The sequence below is a fragment of the Aplidium turbinatum genome, chromosome 1 (assembly GCF_918807975.1).
Source record: "Aplidium turbinatum chromosome 1, kaAplTurb1.1, whole genome shotgun sequence".
NCBI classification, from domain to species: domain Eukaryota; kingdom Metazoa; phylum Chordata; class Ascidiacea; order Aplousobranchia; family Polyclinidae; genus Aplidium; species Aplidium turbinatum.
In genome coordinates this window covers 32,423,795-32,442,626 of record NC_137472.1, presented here as the reverse complement: position 1 = coordinate 32,442,626, position 18,832 = coordinate 32,423,795, and the positions used below count along the sequence as shown (strand labels likewise).

The following is an 18,832-nucleotide window of genomic DNA, read 5'->3' as shown; positions in this document are numbered from 1 at the left end:
GCAAACCAGACATACATTGGTATGTCAACCAGACATTTGTTGACAAGGGCCGGGGAGCACTTAAACCCAAACCTAACAACTAAAAGTGCAATTAAAGAGCACATCGCCTCTTGTGAAACGTGCACTGACAATGTCTCGATCGACCAATTGAAAATCATCTCTCGAGGCAGATCTGATTTTCAGACTAAGGTCATGGAAGCCTTAAGAATCAAACGTAACAATCCATCTCTCAACCGGCAGTTATTCGCCTGTGGCTCATCGTTCCTTTTGTGTGTGTTCTAATTGTTTTGTCCAATGCCTGTAGTCTACACCTCACGTGATCTGTTTCCCACCGCATAATTTACTCGCAATCATTCTCGTATCATTTGTTCAGTTTGTGCTTTCAGCCCAGAGTGTCGTTACAGTGCATAGTCAAATTTATCTTACGATTTTCATTGTATGTATTGCAGATTTAATTCCTGATGAGGACACACGTACGTGTCGAAAACGTTTGAGGTTATTTTATTTAATTATGTTATATTTTGTGTGAAATAAAGTATGCTAAACCCGCTAAAGTTACTACGTTTTATTTCTCTATGATTAAGAAAGGTAGGACAATTTTCCTTAGAAACTCAATTGATTACAGTCATTAAGATCCTTCTTGCACTAAGTTCAGTTGCAGAAGAAAAAAGAACATTAGCAGAGAGTGAGAATCGAACCCACGCATTCGAAATGACTATTCCCTTGCCCTAAACCTTAACCCATTAGGCCACGCTGCTTGTGGCGATACATTCACTTAATTTTCTTTGTATGAAAAATCTTTCGAGTAGATTGGTCAGAATATCACGTGCTGAGTCGCATGACTGAAATCAGCTGATTCGCAAGGAAAACTGTCCTATGTCAAAGGGCCTACCGAACTGGGCACCGACCTTGCACACGAACTCAAACTGATGCACTGTCAAAAATTATTGTTGACAGTCGCGATGACTTGGCTTGCACATTAAATAAAGAAGGCAGTATTTTGATTCTAAGGAAATGTATACAATTGTTGTTATTAGTTCTGCTCTTGAACAACACATTTCAGAAATGCTCTTCTCTCAGTGGCAAAGCAGAACTAATTGTAATATAACCTAATGCAGAGGTCAGCAACCTTTTTTGCACTGCTGACCGGTTTAAAACCGAAATTTTATCGCAGACCGGGCCTTTAAAAAACAGCAAAATGTTCAGCAATGAAAATTGATTACAGCTGTTCCGATGTTCGGTTATAGATTGTCCTCATCTTTAATTGGCTTGCTTGAACCAGACATCGACGGCCCCACACCAAGTTTTCCTTTAATATATTTGTGGATAATGGTTTCTATCTTATCATTGAAATACTTTAAACGACTTTGTTTCTGTTTACGAAGTTCATGCTAGCCACATGGATTATTATAGGTTGGCGAAGAACATTATGTACGAACGAGTAAACAGTGTACAATAATATTTGAAAATTTCCTTTGCAGGTCGTTAGCCGCGGTTGGCCGTTCCCAAACGACGCAATTGAGATCAAATTCTCAAAAATTGATAAAAAACCACTAAAGTTTTACTAAAACATTTACTACAACTAAGCATGCTTCAAACAGTAAAATTACAACACAAAAAGTAAACACAAAACTGTGCCGACAAAGAACTGCAGTCAGCGATTTTATAGCAGCGAAAATGCTAGTAGCCGAGTATAGGCAATAAGGTAGCAATTGACAAAAGACTGCAAACACTTCAAAAAAACAAACAAATTTCAAAACTCATCAACAGCAACTTCATTTAATAAAAAAATCAACAGGGGTTTTCATATACACAATGTTTTATCTAAGGCCTTGGAGCCCGAAGAATTTTGGCGTGTGTGTCGTCGACCCTCAGGGTAATGCAGGGATATTTTTGGTGTAGGCTAACTCTAAAGCCTAGATTTTAACATCGCTGAGGTTTATTGCTGTAAATTTAATTTAATGAATTTGTGAAAATCAGAACGGCTAAGTGGACACGTGCCGAGTTATACCATGGCATCGTGTGTAGATATAAACGTGCAAAACCATTTTTCAAGTTCACAAATTGGTTTTAAAATATTTTCAATACTTTTTAGCTTCAAGGTTGATATCTCTTGACATGGTATTTCTTAAAAAAAATATGGCAAGTTTACTCCACTAATACAAACCAAACGCTGAAACAAACACAAATCACAAAGCAATATGCAAAGTAAAAGGCAAATGAACCTGCATGAACTTTCACCTGTGAGCATGGCAAAACTGCGCCTCAAGCATTTTTCCCAGACGACGTCCACAAAATACGATTTCACAAACAATTATTATCGATGGCTTGAAGAAAAGGTACTGTGCTGGAAATTAGAAAGATTCATTCACAAGAGAATACTTAATATCTTTCTTGGCACTTGACGCACCTGTAACAACAAACCGTTGGTTTTGCTACAGGGACTGGACCGCAAAATCAGCAATAATGGTCACTACGAGCAGTACATAACTTAAATAACGAGCAGGTGCAGAGCTTAGCGCAAGCAATGAAGACAATGCAGATTCATCAACTAATTTTTTCATCCGGGCATGTAATAATGTTATTTTACAGGCACACAAGTCATTAAACGGAATTGGATATAAAATATAGAGTTACTCTGTTTTGTTTTCGACATACAGTATTGAAGTACAGCACAACCACGAAACATAGGCTACATTTACACAGAATCAAAGGCGTCACGAACACAACTACATTTCTCCCGAAGTTACACGCATTATTAGGAGCAAACTGCAAAGAGCAATTCAAACAAAAAGTCGGTTTGGAAATGATCATAGCTGGTTGTTTTGTTACGTTTATATTTGATTCACATGATACCTTGGCAATGATGGACTAAAGCTATTGACAACCACGTGGTCAGAATAAGCGCGGTAGGCTACTGATCACGTGGACCCAAACAACAATGTCTTTCGCTTCATTCAGCCCACAGTCGATTGCTGATGTGCAAAATCTAAAAGCATCGAAGTGAGACAGACTCACATGGGATGGTGAAATGTTACACCCTAAAAAGCGTGCCGAAGTGACAAAATGGTATCTTTTTCTTCACACAAGGATGGCAAGGCGTTGCGCTATAAACCCATATGACATAATGTAAACAGTATAAACATTAAACACCCAATCAGATAAATCAATCCATTTTACGTTTGCAGGTCGTAATTTATGCAAAAAACAACTAATTTGCAGGCTGGATAACTTCACAATGTGACTGAAACACTGCAATAACACGAAGCACTGGAAAGTAAAGCAGCCAGCGATCTTGCTGCAGTGAATTTTTACATAAAAACGCATAAAGCAGGATACAATAGCAGAGAGTCAAAAACGTAGAAACTGTTCATTTGTATGATCAGTGTTTCAGTTCAACTCAGTCAGCAACAGTTCCCTTCTTCAAACGTCAACTGGACTCAAATGCATTTCTCTGTCAACGTTCTGGAACTCATACGTTCTTCGATCATATCACTGCAACTGACGCGTTGTGACAAAAAAGTTAAAAGGTGATGGTAGTTTCCGAAACACAAGATCAACACATCTTACAACCTTCTTTTACGCTTTTGATTAATCAACACCCATCTTTGAATAAAATTATTCTAACTGCATGTGGAAAGTAGGGTAGGCCACTAGGCCTACTACTAGTTGGTTTGAAGATATAAATAGTAGCGATGTAACAGGTTTGCTCACTGCTGTATGTACGATTGTACGCACTTGTCTTGGCACGCTGGCTTCATAATAAGGACTGCTGCAATGGTAAGCCGAGTTGAAAGTGCCAAAAATAAAATAAAAATAAATTCACGTTTTCGCAAAAGCAAAGAGCACAAATTGCAATATCAAATATATTTGTGTACATTCTGAAACGTTCAATTGGACAAGCTTCATTTAAATCAAAGGACCGATTCAATGACTCATTTTTTTTTCACAGTAACATTTTTGATGCGCAAAAGTTTGATAGGGAAACGAGGACAAATGTCAAATGCAGTAGAGAGTGGCCTGATCGTTCATCTCATCTTTCGTCACTTTGCCAAACATTTCCGGATTCTGTTCCATCAGCGCAAGTATGTTTGAGAGTTGATCTTGCTGGACCCTGAAAAAGTGACTCTATGATAACTTAACGGAATGGATTTAACTCCGTAGGAGCTGTGACAATTTAGAATGAGATACGTTGATGAATGGAATAGATTTTCAATGGTGCTTTATAAGTGACAAGCTTCAGGAAAAAAATAGATACAGTATTTTTGCCAAGCTTTTGTCAGACATGTAAAGCTGAGAGTAAGTTCATAGTAGTGAGATCGAGTTTACGAACTTCCAGCACTGATGCCAGCTTCAAACTGATCATAATAAGTAGCAACGATGAAAACTTACCAAAGTTCAAAAATTATAAAAGTTGTTAACCACACACCGCCTAACACCCACCGTCGTTCTTCAGCTAACTGCTCTTCGCTTAGTTTTCTAGTTGCATGATGGAGTTTAGCAGCCTTTTCACAGTTCAAGCCATATCCGACGGAAGGTTGTGAAACAGAGTCTATAAAATAACGAAAAATTCTAGCATGTTTTAGCTATATTTCTATTAAAGTAATGCAATCACCGCAAGTGTTCTTTGTGCAATACTGGGTAATGTTCATTGTAACATCATCCAGCCAGCAAAATTTTGGCCTTGAAACAATGTAAATACGACAATTTTAGGTAATTGGGAAATTTGTCAACAGAAATCAATTTCAAAGTTTTAAAGAAAAGCCCCAATATTAAACTGCGTTCTTCCTCACGTTAGCGTCTGATTGTAATATAACCTTGTCAGCTGAAGCTAGACTCAATACACTTGAGCTACAATAGCATCTGTTCTTAGAAGGTTGATCACACAACAAACTGAATAGATTTCAACAAATTCTTACCACACGCATGGAGGTTGCTGATTTCCTCAACTGCTTCTGATGTTGCTTGATGCAGCAAATGCTTTGCAATCAACTCGGTGGCAATCATAAATGTGTTTCTACCCAAACCAGTTGATAACTTTTTGGAAGTGCTGCCTTCAGTGATCTCTTCCTTGATCTCTCTTGAAAAACGTGTTTCCATTGAGCTGTCATCATCAGCTGTGGTCTCTGGGCTACCAGAAACAGCTTCTTTTATGTTTAAATTAGAAAATGCATCTTCAGAGCTTTCAGTAAACAATTTGCAAAGGATACTATCGATAATAGGTATCTCGCTATCCTTACGTTTACTGTCAATGCTATCCTGAACATCAATGTTAGTTTTGGCATGACTAACAACTTCTTGTGATGCTCCAGCGACATCAACTTGCTCTTTTATAGCACAAAGCCTGTTGACGTAAATCTTTTCTTGAGGTAAATTCTTGGCCGGGCAAGAAGTGTCATGCATCAGTGTGCTGTCAACGACTATTTGATGGAGATCTTCTGGCCTGTCACTGCTACAAAGAGCTGATCTCGTGTCAACCTCTGCTGAGAAGTTTACGCCATGCACTGACTTTTTAACTAATGATTCTCCTTCTACAATAATTTCTTCTACCTCTTGGTCCTCACTATTTGAGGTGTCACTCTCTTCTGAAAGTGAACTTTTTCTATTGAGATTCTGAATAATACTTTCCATGCCCATCTCACTCAGCGCAGTCAATAAAGCAGAACTAGCTGTCGTTAAAGCCGTATCTTCAAGTGCATCTGAAATAAGCGTACACATTAAAAGTACTTCTTGTAAGCGCACAACACGTATGCATGAGATAAAAAAAGCCATTGGAGTGTATATCATATATGAATGAATAATTCGCTTCTAGGAAGGAAACATCATGATATGATTTGCCAAATATGACACTAGATGTGAAAATTACGTTTGTTTCGTGATATACATACTGATAATGTGAAAAAAAATCAAGACTACAAAACTTACTATCATCGGCATCTGCTTCTTCTTGATCTTCCAAACTTTCATTCAAGATGCTTGAATCTAACAGCTCGGCTTCTATGTCAGCAATTGCCTAAAAACAACACATTGTTTGTACCACGACTTGACATGAAGGTACTGACAGTGTAAATAGAGAATCAGAATGAAACAGATGTTGACAAATACTGTACAACAGCCAACGTGAACAAGGTAATGTGTCGAACCCCAGACAGCAAATCTGTCGATTTTTACACTCGACCCGTCGGCAGATGTTGAATCAATGTAAAAATCGACAAATCGGCTGTCTGGGATTGATCAAATAGTTTGTTTTTAGAACGGGTTATTTGTAATCAGAATGCTTTTGAATAAACAACGAAAGTAGAAAATACAACTACTTTTCAGTCATAAACTTGTCTTTGACATGTTACTGAGAATGTTAGAAGTTGTGCTAGTGGTTCCCAAGTTCCCAACTTGCATGAATTGACAAGACGATGATGAGCCAATGCACGTTTACAAAACGAAGCACTTCGACATGCAGTCACAGATTGAACGTGATGTTTAGCTTCGTTGTAGCGTCATGGCGCATCAGAGAGATGATTGTGGTTTGGAACAACATGCCTTTTTGTCGTAACGTGCACTGAAAACATTTTTATGCGTAGGCGCAAGATTGAGCAAACTTTTTTGAAATCTTAAACGTGTATCGAAAGCTCAACGTACATTTATATGCATGATCTTCAGTATATGCGTTGCGCAAGGTATGTTATAGGTATGCACTATGCATAAGAGCACTTTACCGGCCAACTATGCATTGTAGATAAAGCTGAAACCAATGCTGTATTGCACCGTGCGAGCACAATCTTTTCTAATGTGATCTCTTTTTCTGAATTTCAGAGTCTGCAACATTTCAGTTTTGCCTTGTTGGGTGTTTGCCAGATTGGTGTTTTCACTTAGAGCAGTGGTTCCCAACCTTTTTGTTGCCACGGACCCCTTTAGACATTTTTTTAATTCTGCGGACCCCTACTTAAATTTTGCCTGAAACACAATTAACATACTATTGACTATTGTAATAATTATGCTACTTAACGGCTGTACTGTGTCATATTGCATTGCCGCTATGAATCCTACGGCAAATATCAGGTTAAACATTTGCTCAAATAAGAAAAACAGTGAATTGTTCAAGAAATGTCAGCAGTATTTGAGTATTAAGGTGGCCCAAAGTGCCATGCTGAAACTTTTTCAACGTAAGCAAATTTAATGAGAGGGCTGTTGTTGCCTTTCCTGAACTAAACGACTGAACTGTGGTTGAGTTTTTGACAATGCAACACGCATGTCATCTTCAACGTCCAGGCGATTTCGATGCTTAGTTTTTATTATAACAAGAAATGAGAATCCTACCTCGCTAAGGTAGCCTAAGTGGTTATGACGGAATGGCCCGTTTCGGCTAGTCCGATTCGGTTAGTTCCTTATTCGGGTACAGTCTTTCTGGGCTAGTTCCCTATTCGGCAAATTTTTGAAAATCCAACCTTAATCCTTCTGTAATCCAACAAAATTCTTCCGTAAACACTGCAGCCGAATCAGACCAGCCGAGTCGGACTAGCCGAATAGTAGCAGACCCTGGTTATGAAACCAAGATAACTTTTTTTTCTTACGCAAGTGTGCACAAAGTTTTTCTCATAGTGATCAAAAGAATACATTCCCATTGAGTTTCATCCATCAACATAAGATCTTCTAACATTGGAAAGGTAGCGTAATTACCAGCTTCCAATCTGCGTTTTCAAACCGGCAACTTGGCTAAAAACGCTTTCAGCTGCATCAATTATTTTCACACCTGGTCCATGAGTGCCACGATTAACATTGTTAATATGACCGAAAATATCGGCTAAGTAGGCCATGCCGTATAGAAAACTTTTACTCTCAAGCAATTTTGAATGAGGACTTCCTTTTGCTTTCAAAAGAGTTGATACCTCATTTTTTTAGCTGCTGCAATCGTTTTAAACCTTCTCCTCTGGATATCCAACATACTTCAAAATGATATATACAAAAGTACTTCGTAATCTGACCCTACTTCGACAGAACGATTTAAAAGTACGGTGTACTTGACACATTTGCATTTAAACAGAGAAATGAAAGTAAAAAGATCGCTTTTCGTTTTTTTTTTCTCCAAAATTCATCAAGGTAATCACGGACCCCAAAATGCTTCCTCACGGACCCCCAAGGGGTCCGCGAACCCCAGGTTGGGAACCACCGACTTAGAGGTATTAAAAATCCGGTATCAGACCTTCACTACTTCTAATGGATGAGTATACAGTACAGTATTTTAGTAATGAACAATCACACATGACAAGCAAGTCACAGCAAAATAACATGAAACTTTCTCGTATAATACCGGACATACAAATCCAATTATTAGCAATATCTAGACACAGATAATGAACCATCACATTTCCGGTCAGCTTAGCGACATCTGTAACTGAATCGTCAATAATCACTCTGATGATATGTGAACAACGATTAATCTTCGGTAGATTGATACGTTATTCTTAGCCTGGTGACTAAGCGTGACCGTCATCAGCACTTAATAAAATATGTCGCATCCACCATCCGTTCGAAAAAATACATTGACTTCGGAATAGTTAAAGCTTGATAGCAAAGTAGTCAAACAAGAAAGTAAAAAGGTCAATCTGACAAATGACAATATTGAATATGGATGCTGTGCTTACAGTATAAATGTTGCAAAAATAGTGCGATATTTACCTCAGGACTAATTTGACCATCTTCATCGTCGTCGTCAGCATCCTCATCAATAGCAATATCATCAGGAGTTAACTCCGACATATCGATCTGCAAGAAAAAGTTAATAAAGCTACGCTGAAGATTGAAGAACTTAGTCCAGCAATAAACATCATCATTCATCATTGATACAGAGATTTTTTCATATTTTATTACATATATGTTTTCTTTTCTTGGCACGCCTCATATAACAAAGATTCTATGTTCTGCGCTCTCCTCTCTGGTTGTGAACAAATGTTACACTGTAAGTAATTTTGTTTTTGTTGATTACGTTACATATTAGTGAGGTAATGTATTTGAAATTAATCTCAGCCTGTTCCTGGTCTTGACAGCAACTGCAAAAGGAGCAAATATATGTGGATCCGAGCACTTTAGTCTTTAAATGTTAAGTTCAGACAAGTGGGTAAATACGAAAACAATCTCAAGTTCCAGTTCTTTGAAGTCTAACTTGGCTGAGTGATTGAACTTCCATGCAGAAAATTCCGCTTATAATGCTTTTACAAAAAGTTTTTGTTTGGTTTCCATGTTTTCATTTGCATCTGAAAATTGCTTCTTAGAAATTTGGTCTGTCTGCTTATAGCCCTACCAGTGATTGCTAGTTCTTCAAAATATACATAAATGGCAAAAAAAAGTTTAAGACATTAAAATTACTGAAAAATATTTAAATAAATATCGTTGGAAAGCTTGTGCAATGTGCACTCAATAAAAAGTCCCCCCTTGGTTAAGAAGCACTAATCTAAAGACAAACTTACTTCTTCTGATATAATTTGAAGACTGAAAGCAGAGATAGCCATACATATTACAGTACAATTTGGGTAGAGAGGTAACTCTTTTAAACCATAAACAGACATAAGTCAGCAACAACACTACATTTAACATTATAAAAACAAAAAACAAAAAGCGAACGTTTTCGGCTAGTCATATAGCCCTTTTCAAGCCTATAAGAAAAATACATAATTTTTAAAAGAAATGCTAAAGAATCATATAGTATCACAGCAAAAATATGGTCAAATCTAAACATTTGAGGAACTGTCGCGCTCACACAAAATGATAACTGAAAATTACACAGCACAACGGGTCAAGTATTTCAGAGGTAAAATTAATTGATTGTTCAGACAAGGACTCAGGCAGATTACGAATCTTGACCCGTTGTGCTGTGTAATTTTCAGTTATCATTTTGTGTGAGCGCGACAGTTCTCAAATGTTTAGATTTGACCATATTTTTGCTGTGATATTATATGATTCTTTAGCATTTCTTTTAAAAATTATGTATTTTTCTTATAGGCTTGAAAAGGGCTATATGACTAGCCGAAACGTTGACTTTTTGTTTTTTTGTTTTTATAATGTTAAATGTAGTGTTGTTGCTGAGTTATGTCTGTTTATATTACAGTACATCTTTGAACTTTTCCAATAAATACATGTTAATTATTATTAAAACTGTAAAATTTAAACCAGCTATGAAAACTACTAACTTGCTTGACTGCTTGTGTCTACTTGAAACAAGAAAAAACTCGTGGACAATTAGATAGTAAACTAAAAGTTTTACCAATCTATTTGTGATAAACTGACGACACAAAATCACTGCATGCGTACATGTTGCACAGTTTCAAAAAAAAAAAAAAAATAGTCCCAAATAAGACAATATAAAAATAGCCATTTTTTACTGGCTCAGACGCATCACTGATTCACTGCCAATGGTTGCTGATCTCTTTACTTAGGTTTACCTTTGGCCAATTTACGATGGTGGCAGATCTATTGGCTTAAGAGAGCTGCATCAAAAGATCTTATTCTTAAAAGGAAACCAAAGTAAAAGAAACTTCTTACATCGTCTTGATCGTCTTCATCTGGAAAATTTACAGCCATACTGTCTGTGTCAGTCACTGCATCAGAATCAACAGAAAGAAAACCACTCTTTGGTAGAAATGGAAATGTCTTTACAGTCTAAACAACATACAGTACCGATTATTAATTAGTTAAATTTTACATGTTTAACGTATTGGAACATTAAATGAACATAATAACTAACAGTACTGGTAGTAAAAGCTTTTTAGAGAACATTTTGGCATTTAAATGTTCTAATTTCAAGATAACAAAGAACAAATTCACATCAAAACAAAACATTTTACACTCATCTGCAAATTGGGGTCTTACATTCATGGTTACAGAGTGGAGCAAGTTCGCCTGCATAGAAGTAGTGTTGCAAAATGCAAGTTGCAGTAAACCTACGTCTGCCTCGATAGCTCAATTGGTTAGCGCGTGACTTCTGGAACGAAGAAGCTTCAACATCAAGCTGCGCTGGTTCGACTCTCTGGGTGTGCGCTTAAGTAACGCACGTGAAGGACTGCTCTCCATTCAGCGGCATCTATTGGATGGAATAATTTCCCGGCAAGAAGACTTCAACAATCGAAAACTTCACTCTGTCAATCTCAGTGACCGGGCCTGCGTCAGTGATTCAAAGCCTCTACAAGTATGCGAAACTGCCAGGATTAAGCTCTGCAAGAAGCTTTCCCAGTCCGAGGATAAAGATTCAATCAATCAATCAACATAGAATAGTATATATTTGAGTTATGGTACAGGTGAATAGACTACAATATTTTCTGTCAAGGGACATGCTATAATTACCTTAGAATTAGGGTAAACCATAGCCTCTGAGGTTATGGTTTCTTTATGTCACCTGAGCAAAGTTAAAAATATGCATCGATGAAAGTTTTTCTTTAAAAATAATTACCGGTACTGTTAATTTACACAGCCACAAAATCTACTGGATAACAATAAAAAAATCCATAGGCCTCAGTGGCGTAGTCAGAAATTTTTCATGAGGGTTTTTTTTATAAAAAAAAAAGGAAATTTGACAAGATTGCTTTTTGTAGCAAAAAGGCATTTTACGTTGTAGTGCTTTGCTTTTACTTTGCCACAGAAAAAGGTAGGTTAAAGATGATGAAAATCTCTACAAACCCTGTGAATCATTAATTATTATTATGTATTTATCACACAAAACAAAATTTTGAAATATATTGCGTCTTACTAAAACACCCCTGACCCTGAGTGAAAGTAGTCAGTTTATCATAAAATAAACGCTGTTCACGCAATGCGTAAACGCTTTTTACCTTATAGGCTATGATTTTCATGCATTGGCAATTTCATTTTTTTCAGCACATAACGCAATCAAATTGCTAAGATCTTGAAATCGTAAGATAAAAGAATTTTCCATCAATATGAAACAAAACTTTGTTTTAAAAAGTTTCAACGTAACAATAAAGTTGCTCATGCTAGAAGATGTCCCATTAAACGATGAAAACTGTTGCCTAATAAAAAAACAGGCTGGCCACCAGCACAACAGACCGGTTATTCAAGCTGGTGGTGAGCCTGGGTCCACAATAGCCTACGCCCTACAGTTTTGCTTCAAGCCGCTGTAACTACTAAACTTATAAACAACAAAAGTACCAGCTGCTCAACGATTCACTTTTTTGTTTCATCGCAGATAATTTCTTGGCTATAACTGCTTTATCAAAACACAAATACCATAAACAGATGACTGACAGTAACTTACCGTATTGGGAATGAAAATGAGTAACATTATTCAAAACAAATACAATACGGTACATTAATAAAATAAGAACACACTAAACTCAAACGTTTTCGGTAAGAATTCTTTGCCCTCTTCAGTCAGTAATGCCAGCCATCTCTTTATGGTATTGTAAAATTACTTCTCTCCCAAAGCTATACACAGATACGTGTTTACTAAATTCAATTTACAAAAAAAAAAAAAAATAAAAGATGACGCATTTAAATAAAGCCATAAAACAATACAAAAATTTCAAATTTAAAGCTCAATGTTATTTTTTACCCCCCCCCCCCATATAGGCCACAGATAGGCCTATTAAAGTAGACTACAGTAGTAAAAACCTACGTACACAATAAAAATACTTAGACTGAGTGAACTTTCACAAATAGTTGTGCAGCAGAGGTTGCATACTATGTCAATTAGCAAATGTGGCCATCTGTCCTTTTGGCAAACAAAAACTCATCAAGACAAATACTTAAATTCTAACAGAATATGAAAACTGGAACGATTGAACTAAGAAAAGTGTATATGCAACTAAAATTGCAATTTTGGTAGCTCTAGAGGTAACTTTGTTAAACTATAAACAGATAAAACCAAGCAATGACACAGCATTTGCAAGCACTTTTGGCCATACACTATTACACTAGAGTGGTCCTAATTTGGACGCTTAGAAAAATTACAGTTCTAACCAAGATAAATTTGTTTGTTTATGGTAAAAAACTATTTTTGTAAAATATCACAGAGAAAAATCAATGTTTACAGGTTGCACCTGGGCAATTTATTCTATGAATAAGCTATTTCTAATTTGAATCCAAGTTTGCCAAAAAGTGCTTCTCGGTGGATTGAACTAAGGTCATGTCATAGACACATAAGTTGACAGAAAAAATGACAAAGTTATTGATCCAGCTTTTTTTTGTTAAAGTCAGCAAAGGATAAAAAAAGGCTTCATGCCCAAGTAACAAAAGACGGCAGCTTTAGAGCAGTGGTTCTCAACTTTTTTGTCTTGGCAGACCCCTTTTGGTGCCTCAAAGTGGTAGGAAACCCCTAAAAATTTTATCTGAAAGTGAAAGTCTAGTATATTGCGTCTCCTAATGGAATCAAAAGTTTCAGAACTTTCAAAGCAGCACACTTGGAAGAATTGTCTGAACTCGCGATGCACATATGGCAATTGATGACATTGACGAAGTTATGTTATCAGCTATAATGTTGGCACAGGATCACAAATCAGTATTCAGTAATTATGATTCTATATCAAGATTCTATATCAGACTTGAACATTGAACAACTAGATAATTATTGTTGTCTAATTCAATAAATTAGAGCAAAATGTCGGTAATTCTAATCTAATTCGGTGAAAACTTGTTTGCTCTAATTGTAGTTATTATCCAATCTCCAGTTAGCTAAAAATTTTAGTTTGTGCAACAGTATTTTTTGGCAAATGGAAGGACACTGCGCTGATGCGCTCTTATCAACGTTATACAAAGAAAATGCAATAAAAAGATCAAGATTAAAGTGTCATTCCATCCCTTGAGCAGCAAAGTCATGAAAATTTTGATTAATTCATCTGATGTTACAATGTATATATAATATGACGTATAAGTGATTTTGGCACTGTAATGGTAGAATGATACTTTGATCCTGAGTTGCCACATTGGCGTTTTATTCACCTAAAATGAGATATGTGACCACTGCGTCCAACTACTTCTAATCCAGTTTAAATTGTACTCTAATTTGTGAAAACTTGGGTAGCTCTAATTCTAATCCTAATCTAATTTGTAAAAGCTCAAATTACTCTATCATATATAATTCAATTTTATTTTTTGCTGCTGGCGAAAACATGTACAAAACGGCAAAGTAAACATACAAATTTGACACCAACAAAAGGGAAAGATGGCAAAACCCAAAAGTTTAAAATATATGTACATTGATAAAACAGTGTTACCACTATCTTAAAATTGCACAGCCACCAAACCTAGAAGCAAGATAGAAAAAAAAATTTTTTTTTTGTGAAATAATCTTACAATTAACACTTGCAAGGGCGATTAAACTTTATAACACAAAGAAATATTTCAAAAGGTGACAAGTTTCCTGAACTTTTGCTTTGTGAGTCTTCAAAAGCATTAAAAAGAAAAAAAAAATTCTAATCTAATTTCAAAAGACTACAAAAATTCTGGGAGCAAGTCTTTTAGGCGCTGACAGTTAGGCGCTGGTCTAATAGGCGCGCACACTGTGGCGTCTGGATATTTAGGTGCAGAGCACTGTGGCGCCCGGTCATTTAGGTGCTATTCCTAGTAATGTCTGTAGATTGTATCAGCTTGGCAGCTTGCCAGAAAATTATATCATGGCTTCAGTGAGTGAAGCTGCTAAAACCGGCAATGCTTTTCACACAAAATGTTACATTGAACAGAAAAATATATTGTTGTTTTATTGATTTATTATTGTTTTATTTGTTGTTAGTCCAGGTTTGCGTTGGTGAAAGCTTTATCAATAAATTATTGAAGCTTCCGAACATTATTGAGTTCATTTTTAGTTAACTCTTTCGCGACCACGGACGTATACACACGTCTTGGGATTTTTGCCATGATGACCAAGGAAGTATCCCTACGTCCAAGGTTAAAACGTAGCCTATTTCAAGCAAAAAAATAATGTAAATGATGGCAGATCCATAGTCTTTGCCTGTCCTTTTTTGGCTAATTAAAAAAAAATATTTTGGCGGTGCAGTTATCAGATGAGGACTTCTTAAAGATGGGGACACAGTGGATTTTTTTTCTTTTACCCATTGGAATTGGCAGTCAAAACTGGCTAGGCAACCCCTTACTTTGGAATTTCTCGATCAAAAAGACTGTAGGCTAAATTACGTAAACTTTTTGCGTAAAATTTTCCAAATTTCTCCATAATCATTCTGCTGTAGGCTACCTCCTAAAGCATTGCGCGCAGAAACGAAGTAAATTTTTTCTCATGTGCAGAATTGTTTTGGCATTCGATTAAACTACATATGTTTTCATATTATTGTATCATGCTTGGGTAGTAAAAATTATAATGAAGTATACTTTTCTGCCAATTTGTAATTTTTTTAGAAATTAGAAAAAATACCGTTTGGAGTTGCTAGTTGTACATAAAATGTTTTAAATTTTATTGCAAAGCTTTGCATCTTCGCATAGCTGAAGATGTATGCTTTCATTTGATGTCAAGATTGTGCGTCTACGTCGATCACATGACATGTTTTTACCGCGTAAATACAACAGTTTTGTGTGAAAAATGTCTGGTAATTTAGATTAAATATAAATTACTTCTGTTCGGGATGGATTGGCCATGTGACGAGAACGCGTAAGACGCTCTACTACTGTTCACATGAATACATTTCTACAGGGCATATAGGCTACACCTTGGCTACAAGTTGCAAGCATAATGGTGAGACTTCGCTCGTTATTAAACCTAGTCCGGGTTTTGACGGAAAACTAAGTTACTCTTCACTCAAGCCTACCGCCCGCTTGAGTACAGCCTACGGTACATTTTTTACTGATGTTTAGTTATTATTTGACCTAACTAAAAGTGAACTCATACATGTTCGGAAACTTGAATAATTTATTGATAAAGCTTTCGCCGGCGCAAACCTGGACTAACAACAAATAAATGCTGAACACGCGCATTAAAAAAACATATTTTTCTGTTCAATATAACATTTTATGTGAAAATCATTGCCGGTTTAAGCAGCTTCACTCACAGAAGCCATAACATATTTTTCTGTTCAATATAACATTTTGTGTGAAAAGCATTTCCGGTTCAAGCAGCTTCACCCATATATTTTTCTGTGTAATATAACATTTTGTGTGAAAAAGCATTGCCAGTTTAAGCAACTTCACTCACTGAAGCCATGACCAACAACGCACACGCATTAACAAAACAATATATTTTCCTGTTCAATATAATATTTTGTGTGAAAAGCATTGCCCTACGCCCCTACCTGCCAAGCTGATACAGTCTACAGACTTTTCCAGGAATAGCACCTAAATGAACGGGCGCCACAGTGCTCCGCACCTAAATATCCAGACGCCACAGTGTGCGCGCCTATTAGACCAGCGCCTAACTGTCAGCGCCTAAAAGACGTGGACCCAAAATTCTAGTTGTCCAAGTCTGATCTATATGCTGATTTAATGTTTTTCTATAAATTTTATTAAAAATAAATAGAATTTTGTATATAACCGTTACAAAGAATTTCTCTCTTTTTTCTTTGTACCGGTAATCAATATTTTGTTGTAATCATGGTCATGGCAAACTGTGAGTGCTGATAAACAGCTGACTAATGTTTGCATTTCTAAGTTAAGCATTAATCAACAATCAGTTGTCTCAAAAAAATTATGTTAAACAAAGCCAGCATAGCCTTATTAAAAGATTTAATTCATTTATTCAATTTTTTAGTCAGGAAATCAAACCTTTATGCGATGTCCTTTGAAACTGCAGACGACGCACCAGTGCATTGAGAGGTACAGTTTGATAATCACAATTAAACACAAACAAAACAATGTAATTTATCAATCATACTGCAAACTCAGAAACTTTTATGGACCCCCTGAAATGGCTTTGCAGACCCTCGGTTGAAAACCACTGCTTTAGAGTGAGAACCTTAAACATGCATTGCATGCGGCCCATGACAATGTTTGGGTGTGGCGCGCAATGCATTTTTAAACTGCCAATTATAATTAACAATTACAGTAACTGTAGAGCCACATATCTTTTCTATAGATTTAAAATGATAAAAATTCACTCCACAATTGCTGGAAAAAAAAACTGATAATGATCATCAAACCTCACATAACTTTTAAATATTATAATACTGTCAAGCTATTTTATTGCATGTGAAAAACTCATATTGTTGCATCACAACAATATATATTGCTTATTCATTTCTTGAGCCAACTTTGCAATTTGCATAATTCAGTTCTGCAAAGATTTAATTTTTATTCCGCTCTTTTTGAAAGCCGATTGCACGACTTTTGCTTTCCAGGTTATTATGTTTTGTGTGCTCACTACTTAGAGTGTTTTTATCTCTTTGTTCTTACATTTCTATTAAGCCTAGCCTATTGCCATCTTACGTTTAATTACCCATTTTATTGCGTTCTCACTGTGTAATTTTGTTTATACGATTTTGTATATACATTTGGCTCTGAGAGTAATTTGAGTTTGAGACCCTTGCTTTACAGCTATACCTACCATGTACAAATTTTAACCACAACTACTCAGTTATGTCAAACCTGTTTTCCCGGTAAAATTGCTGGCTCTCCTGCTCCTACTTCTTCTGGAGGTTCATAATCTTGCAAACGCAAAGCACATCTTGCAATTTCTTTGAGACGTTCATCAGAATAACCCATCTTTTTCAAATGTTTTGTTTTACATGTAGTGTTCTTTACTTCCTCTTCTTTAACTTCATCACACTCTTTTTTTGTAGTTTTAGCAGTTTTCTCAGCTTTTTTTGGATCATGATAAAAGTACTTGTAATGTGTAGCCAATATAAGCAGTATTGCAATTATAACAGCATTTACGGTCCCAAAGATTATTACATAATCATAGAAGTACGTGGATATCATGCTCATTGTGCATATGACATATAATGAGCCTATATACTCTAACCTGAATAAAAAAAACCTTGATAAACTATATATAGGCAAAATTTCAACAAAATTATAAATTTAATTAATTTCATAAACAATTTGGTGACAAAAATAAATTATTTGCACAATTTGAAGTTGTACTTTAATGATAATTAATCACATCTTAGTCCAGCACAGGCAACTTTTTCATATGACCGATTCCATTCCATCTTATTTAAAATTGTAAAAGCTGTTGCAACCATTAAATCTGGCAACCTCTGTTTGGTCACTGCAGGTCTGGCAGAAACTTCTGAACTGCGTATACACGGTCTGAAAGTTACAGTAACTTCTCGACCGCAGAAGCTCCTAAACCGTTAAAGCGGTAGCTAAAGCTAAATGCTTGATTGCTTGAGTCTTGACGCCTTGACTTTTGTTAAATTGTTTTGCTTGCAGTTGCAATGAATTCTGGCAATGTTGCCAAACTTTAAAATAGGTTTGTTTGTCACAAAAAATCATATTTAATTTATAAATCGACACTGAAAACCATTACATATAAGCCGAAAAAAGAAAAACTGCATGAAGGCTGAGCCAATTTTTTTGCAAATCTTTCAAAATTCAATCCCAACTACATATTCAAAAAAATCCAATTCAAACAAGTCTTCACCCTTTACACAAGGAAGCTTTAACTTAACTGATATACAGCACACTTCTTTATGAAGAAAAGCATAAGCTAAGTTTCAGCGTCAGAAAGTAACTATGCATTTCCAAGTTCACCGCTTCAAGGTAAGCTGTGCTACTGTAGACTTATAATAGGTTCAAGAGATCTTGACTAATTCGGCATTCCAATTTACACATTGGCTACTGTATATAAAATAAGAAAAGTGATTTTCACACTTTAACTCTACACTCTGCAGTCTACAGTTAGGCTTTCAGACTTTCTGTTTTGTAGTTCATAGTGCCGTAGGCCTAT

At 36.1% G+C, this 18,832-nt stretch overlaps 1 protein-coding gene across 1 annotated transcript; it reads right to left on the bottom strand.

Annotated features, from left to right (window-relative positions):
- Positions 1-1,298: 1,298 nt before the first annotated feature.
- On the bottom strand, positions 1,299-17,896 carry LOC145777167 (uncharacterized). The gene is made up of 7 exons (XM_082588481.1): positions 17,527-17,896; positions 10,534-10,650; positions 8,674-8,760; positions 5,926-6,013; positions 4,920-5,699; positions 4,444-4,552; positions 1,299-4,114 (listed from the first exon to the last, which is right to left on the bottom strand). Exons 1-7 carry the CDS (start codon positions 17,863-17,865, stop codon positions 4,000-4,002), a joined length of 1,635 nt encoding a protein of 544 aa, XP_082444607.1. The 5' UTR covers positions 17,866-17,896; the 3' UTR covers positions 1,299-3,999.
- Between the last annotated feature and the right edge of the window lie 936 nt (positions 17,897-18,832).

Coding starts and splice junctions, on each gene's coding strand:
- LOC145777167 (XM_082588481.1), bottom strand. CDS start 17,865: ATGAGCATGATATCCACGTACTTCTATGATTATGTAATAATCTTTGGG. Junction 10,651..17,526: donor CAATTTTACCGGGAAAACAG/GTTTGACATAAC, acceptor TATGTTGTTTAG/ACTGTAAAGACATTTCCATT. Junction 5,700..5,925: donor AGAAGCAGATGCCGATGATA/GTAAGTTTTGTA, acceptor CGCTTATTTCAG/ATGCACTTGAAGATACGGCT.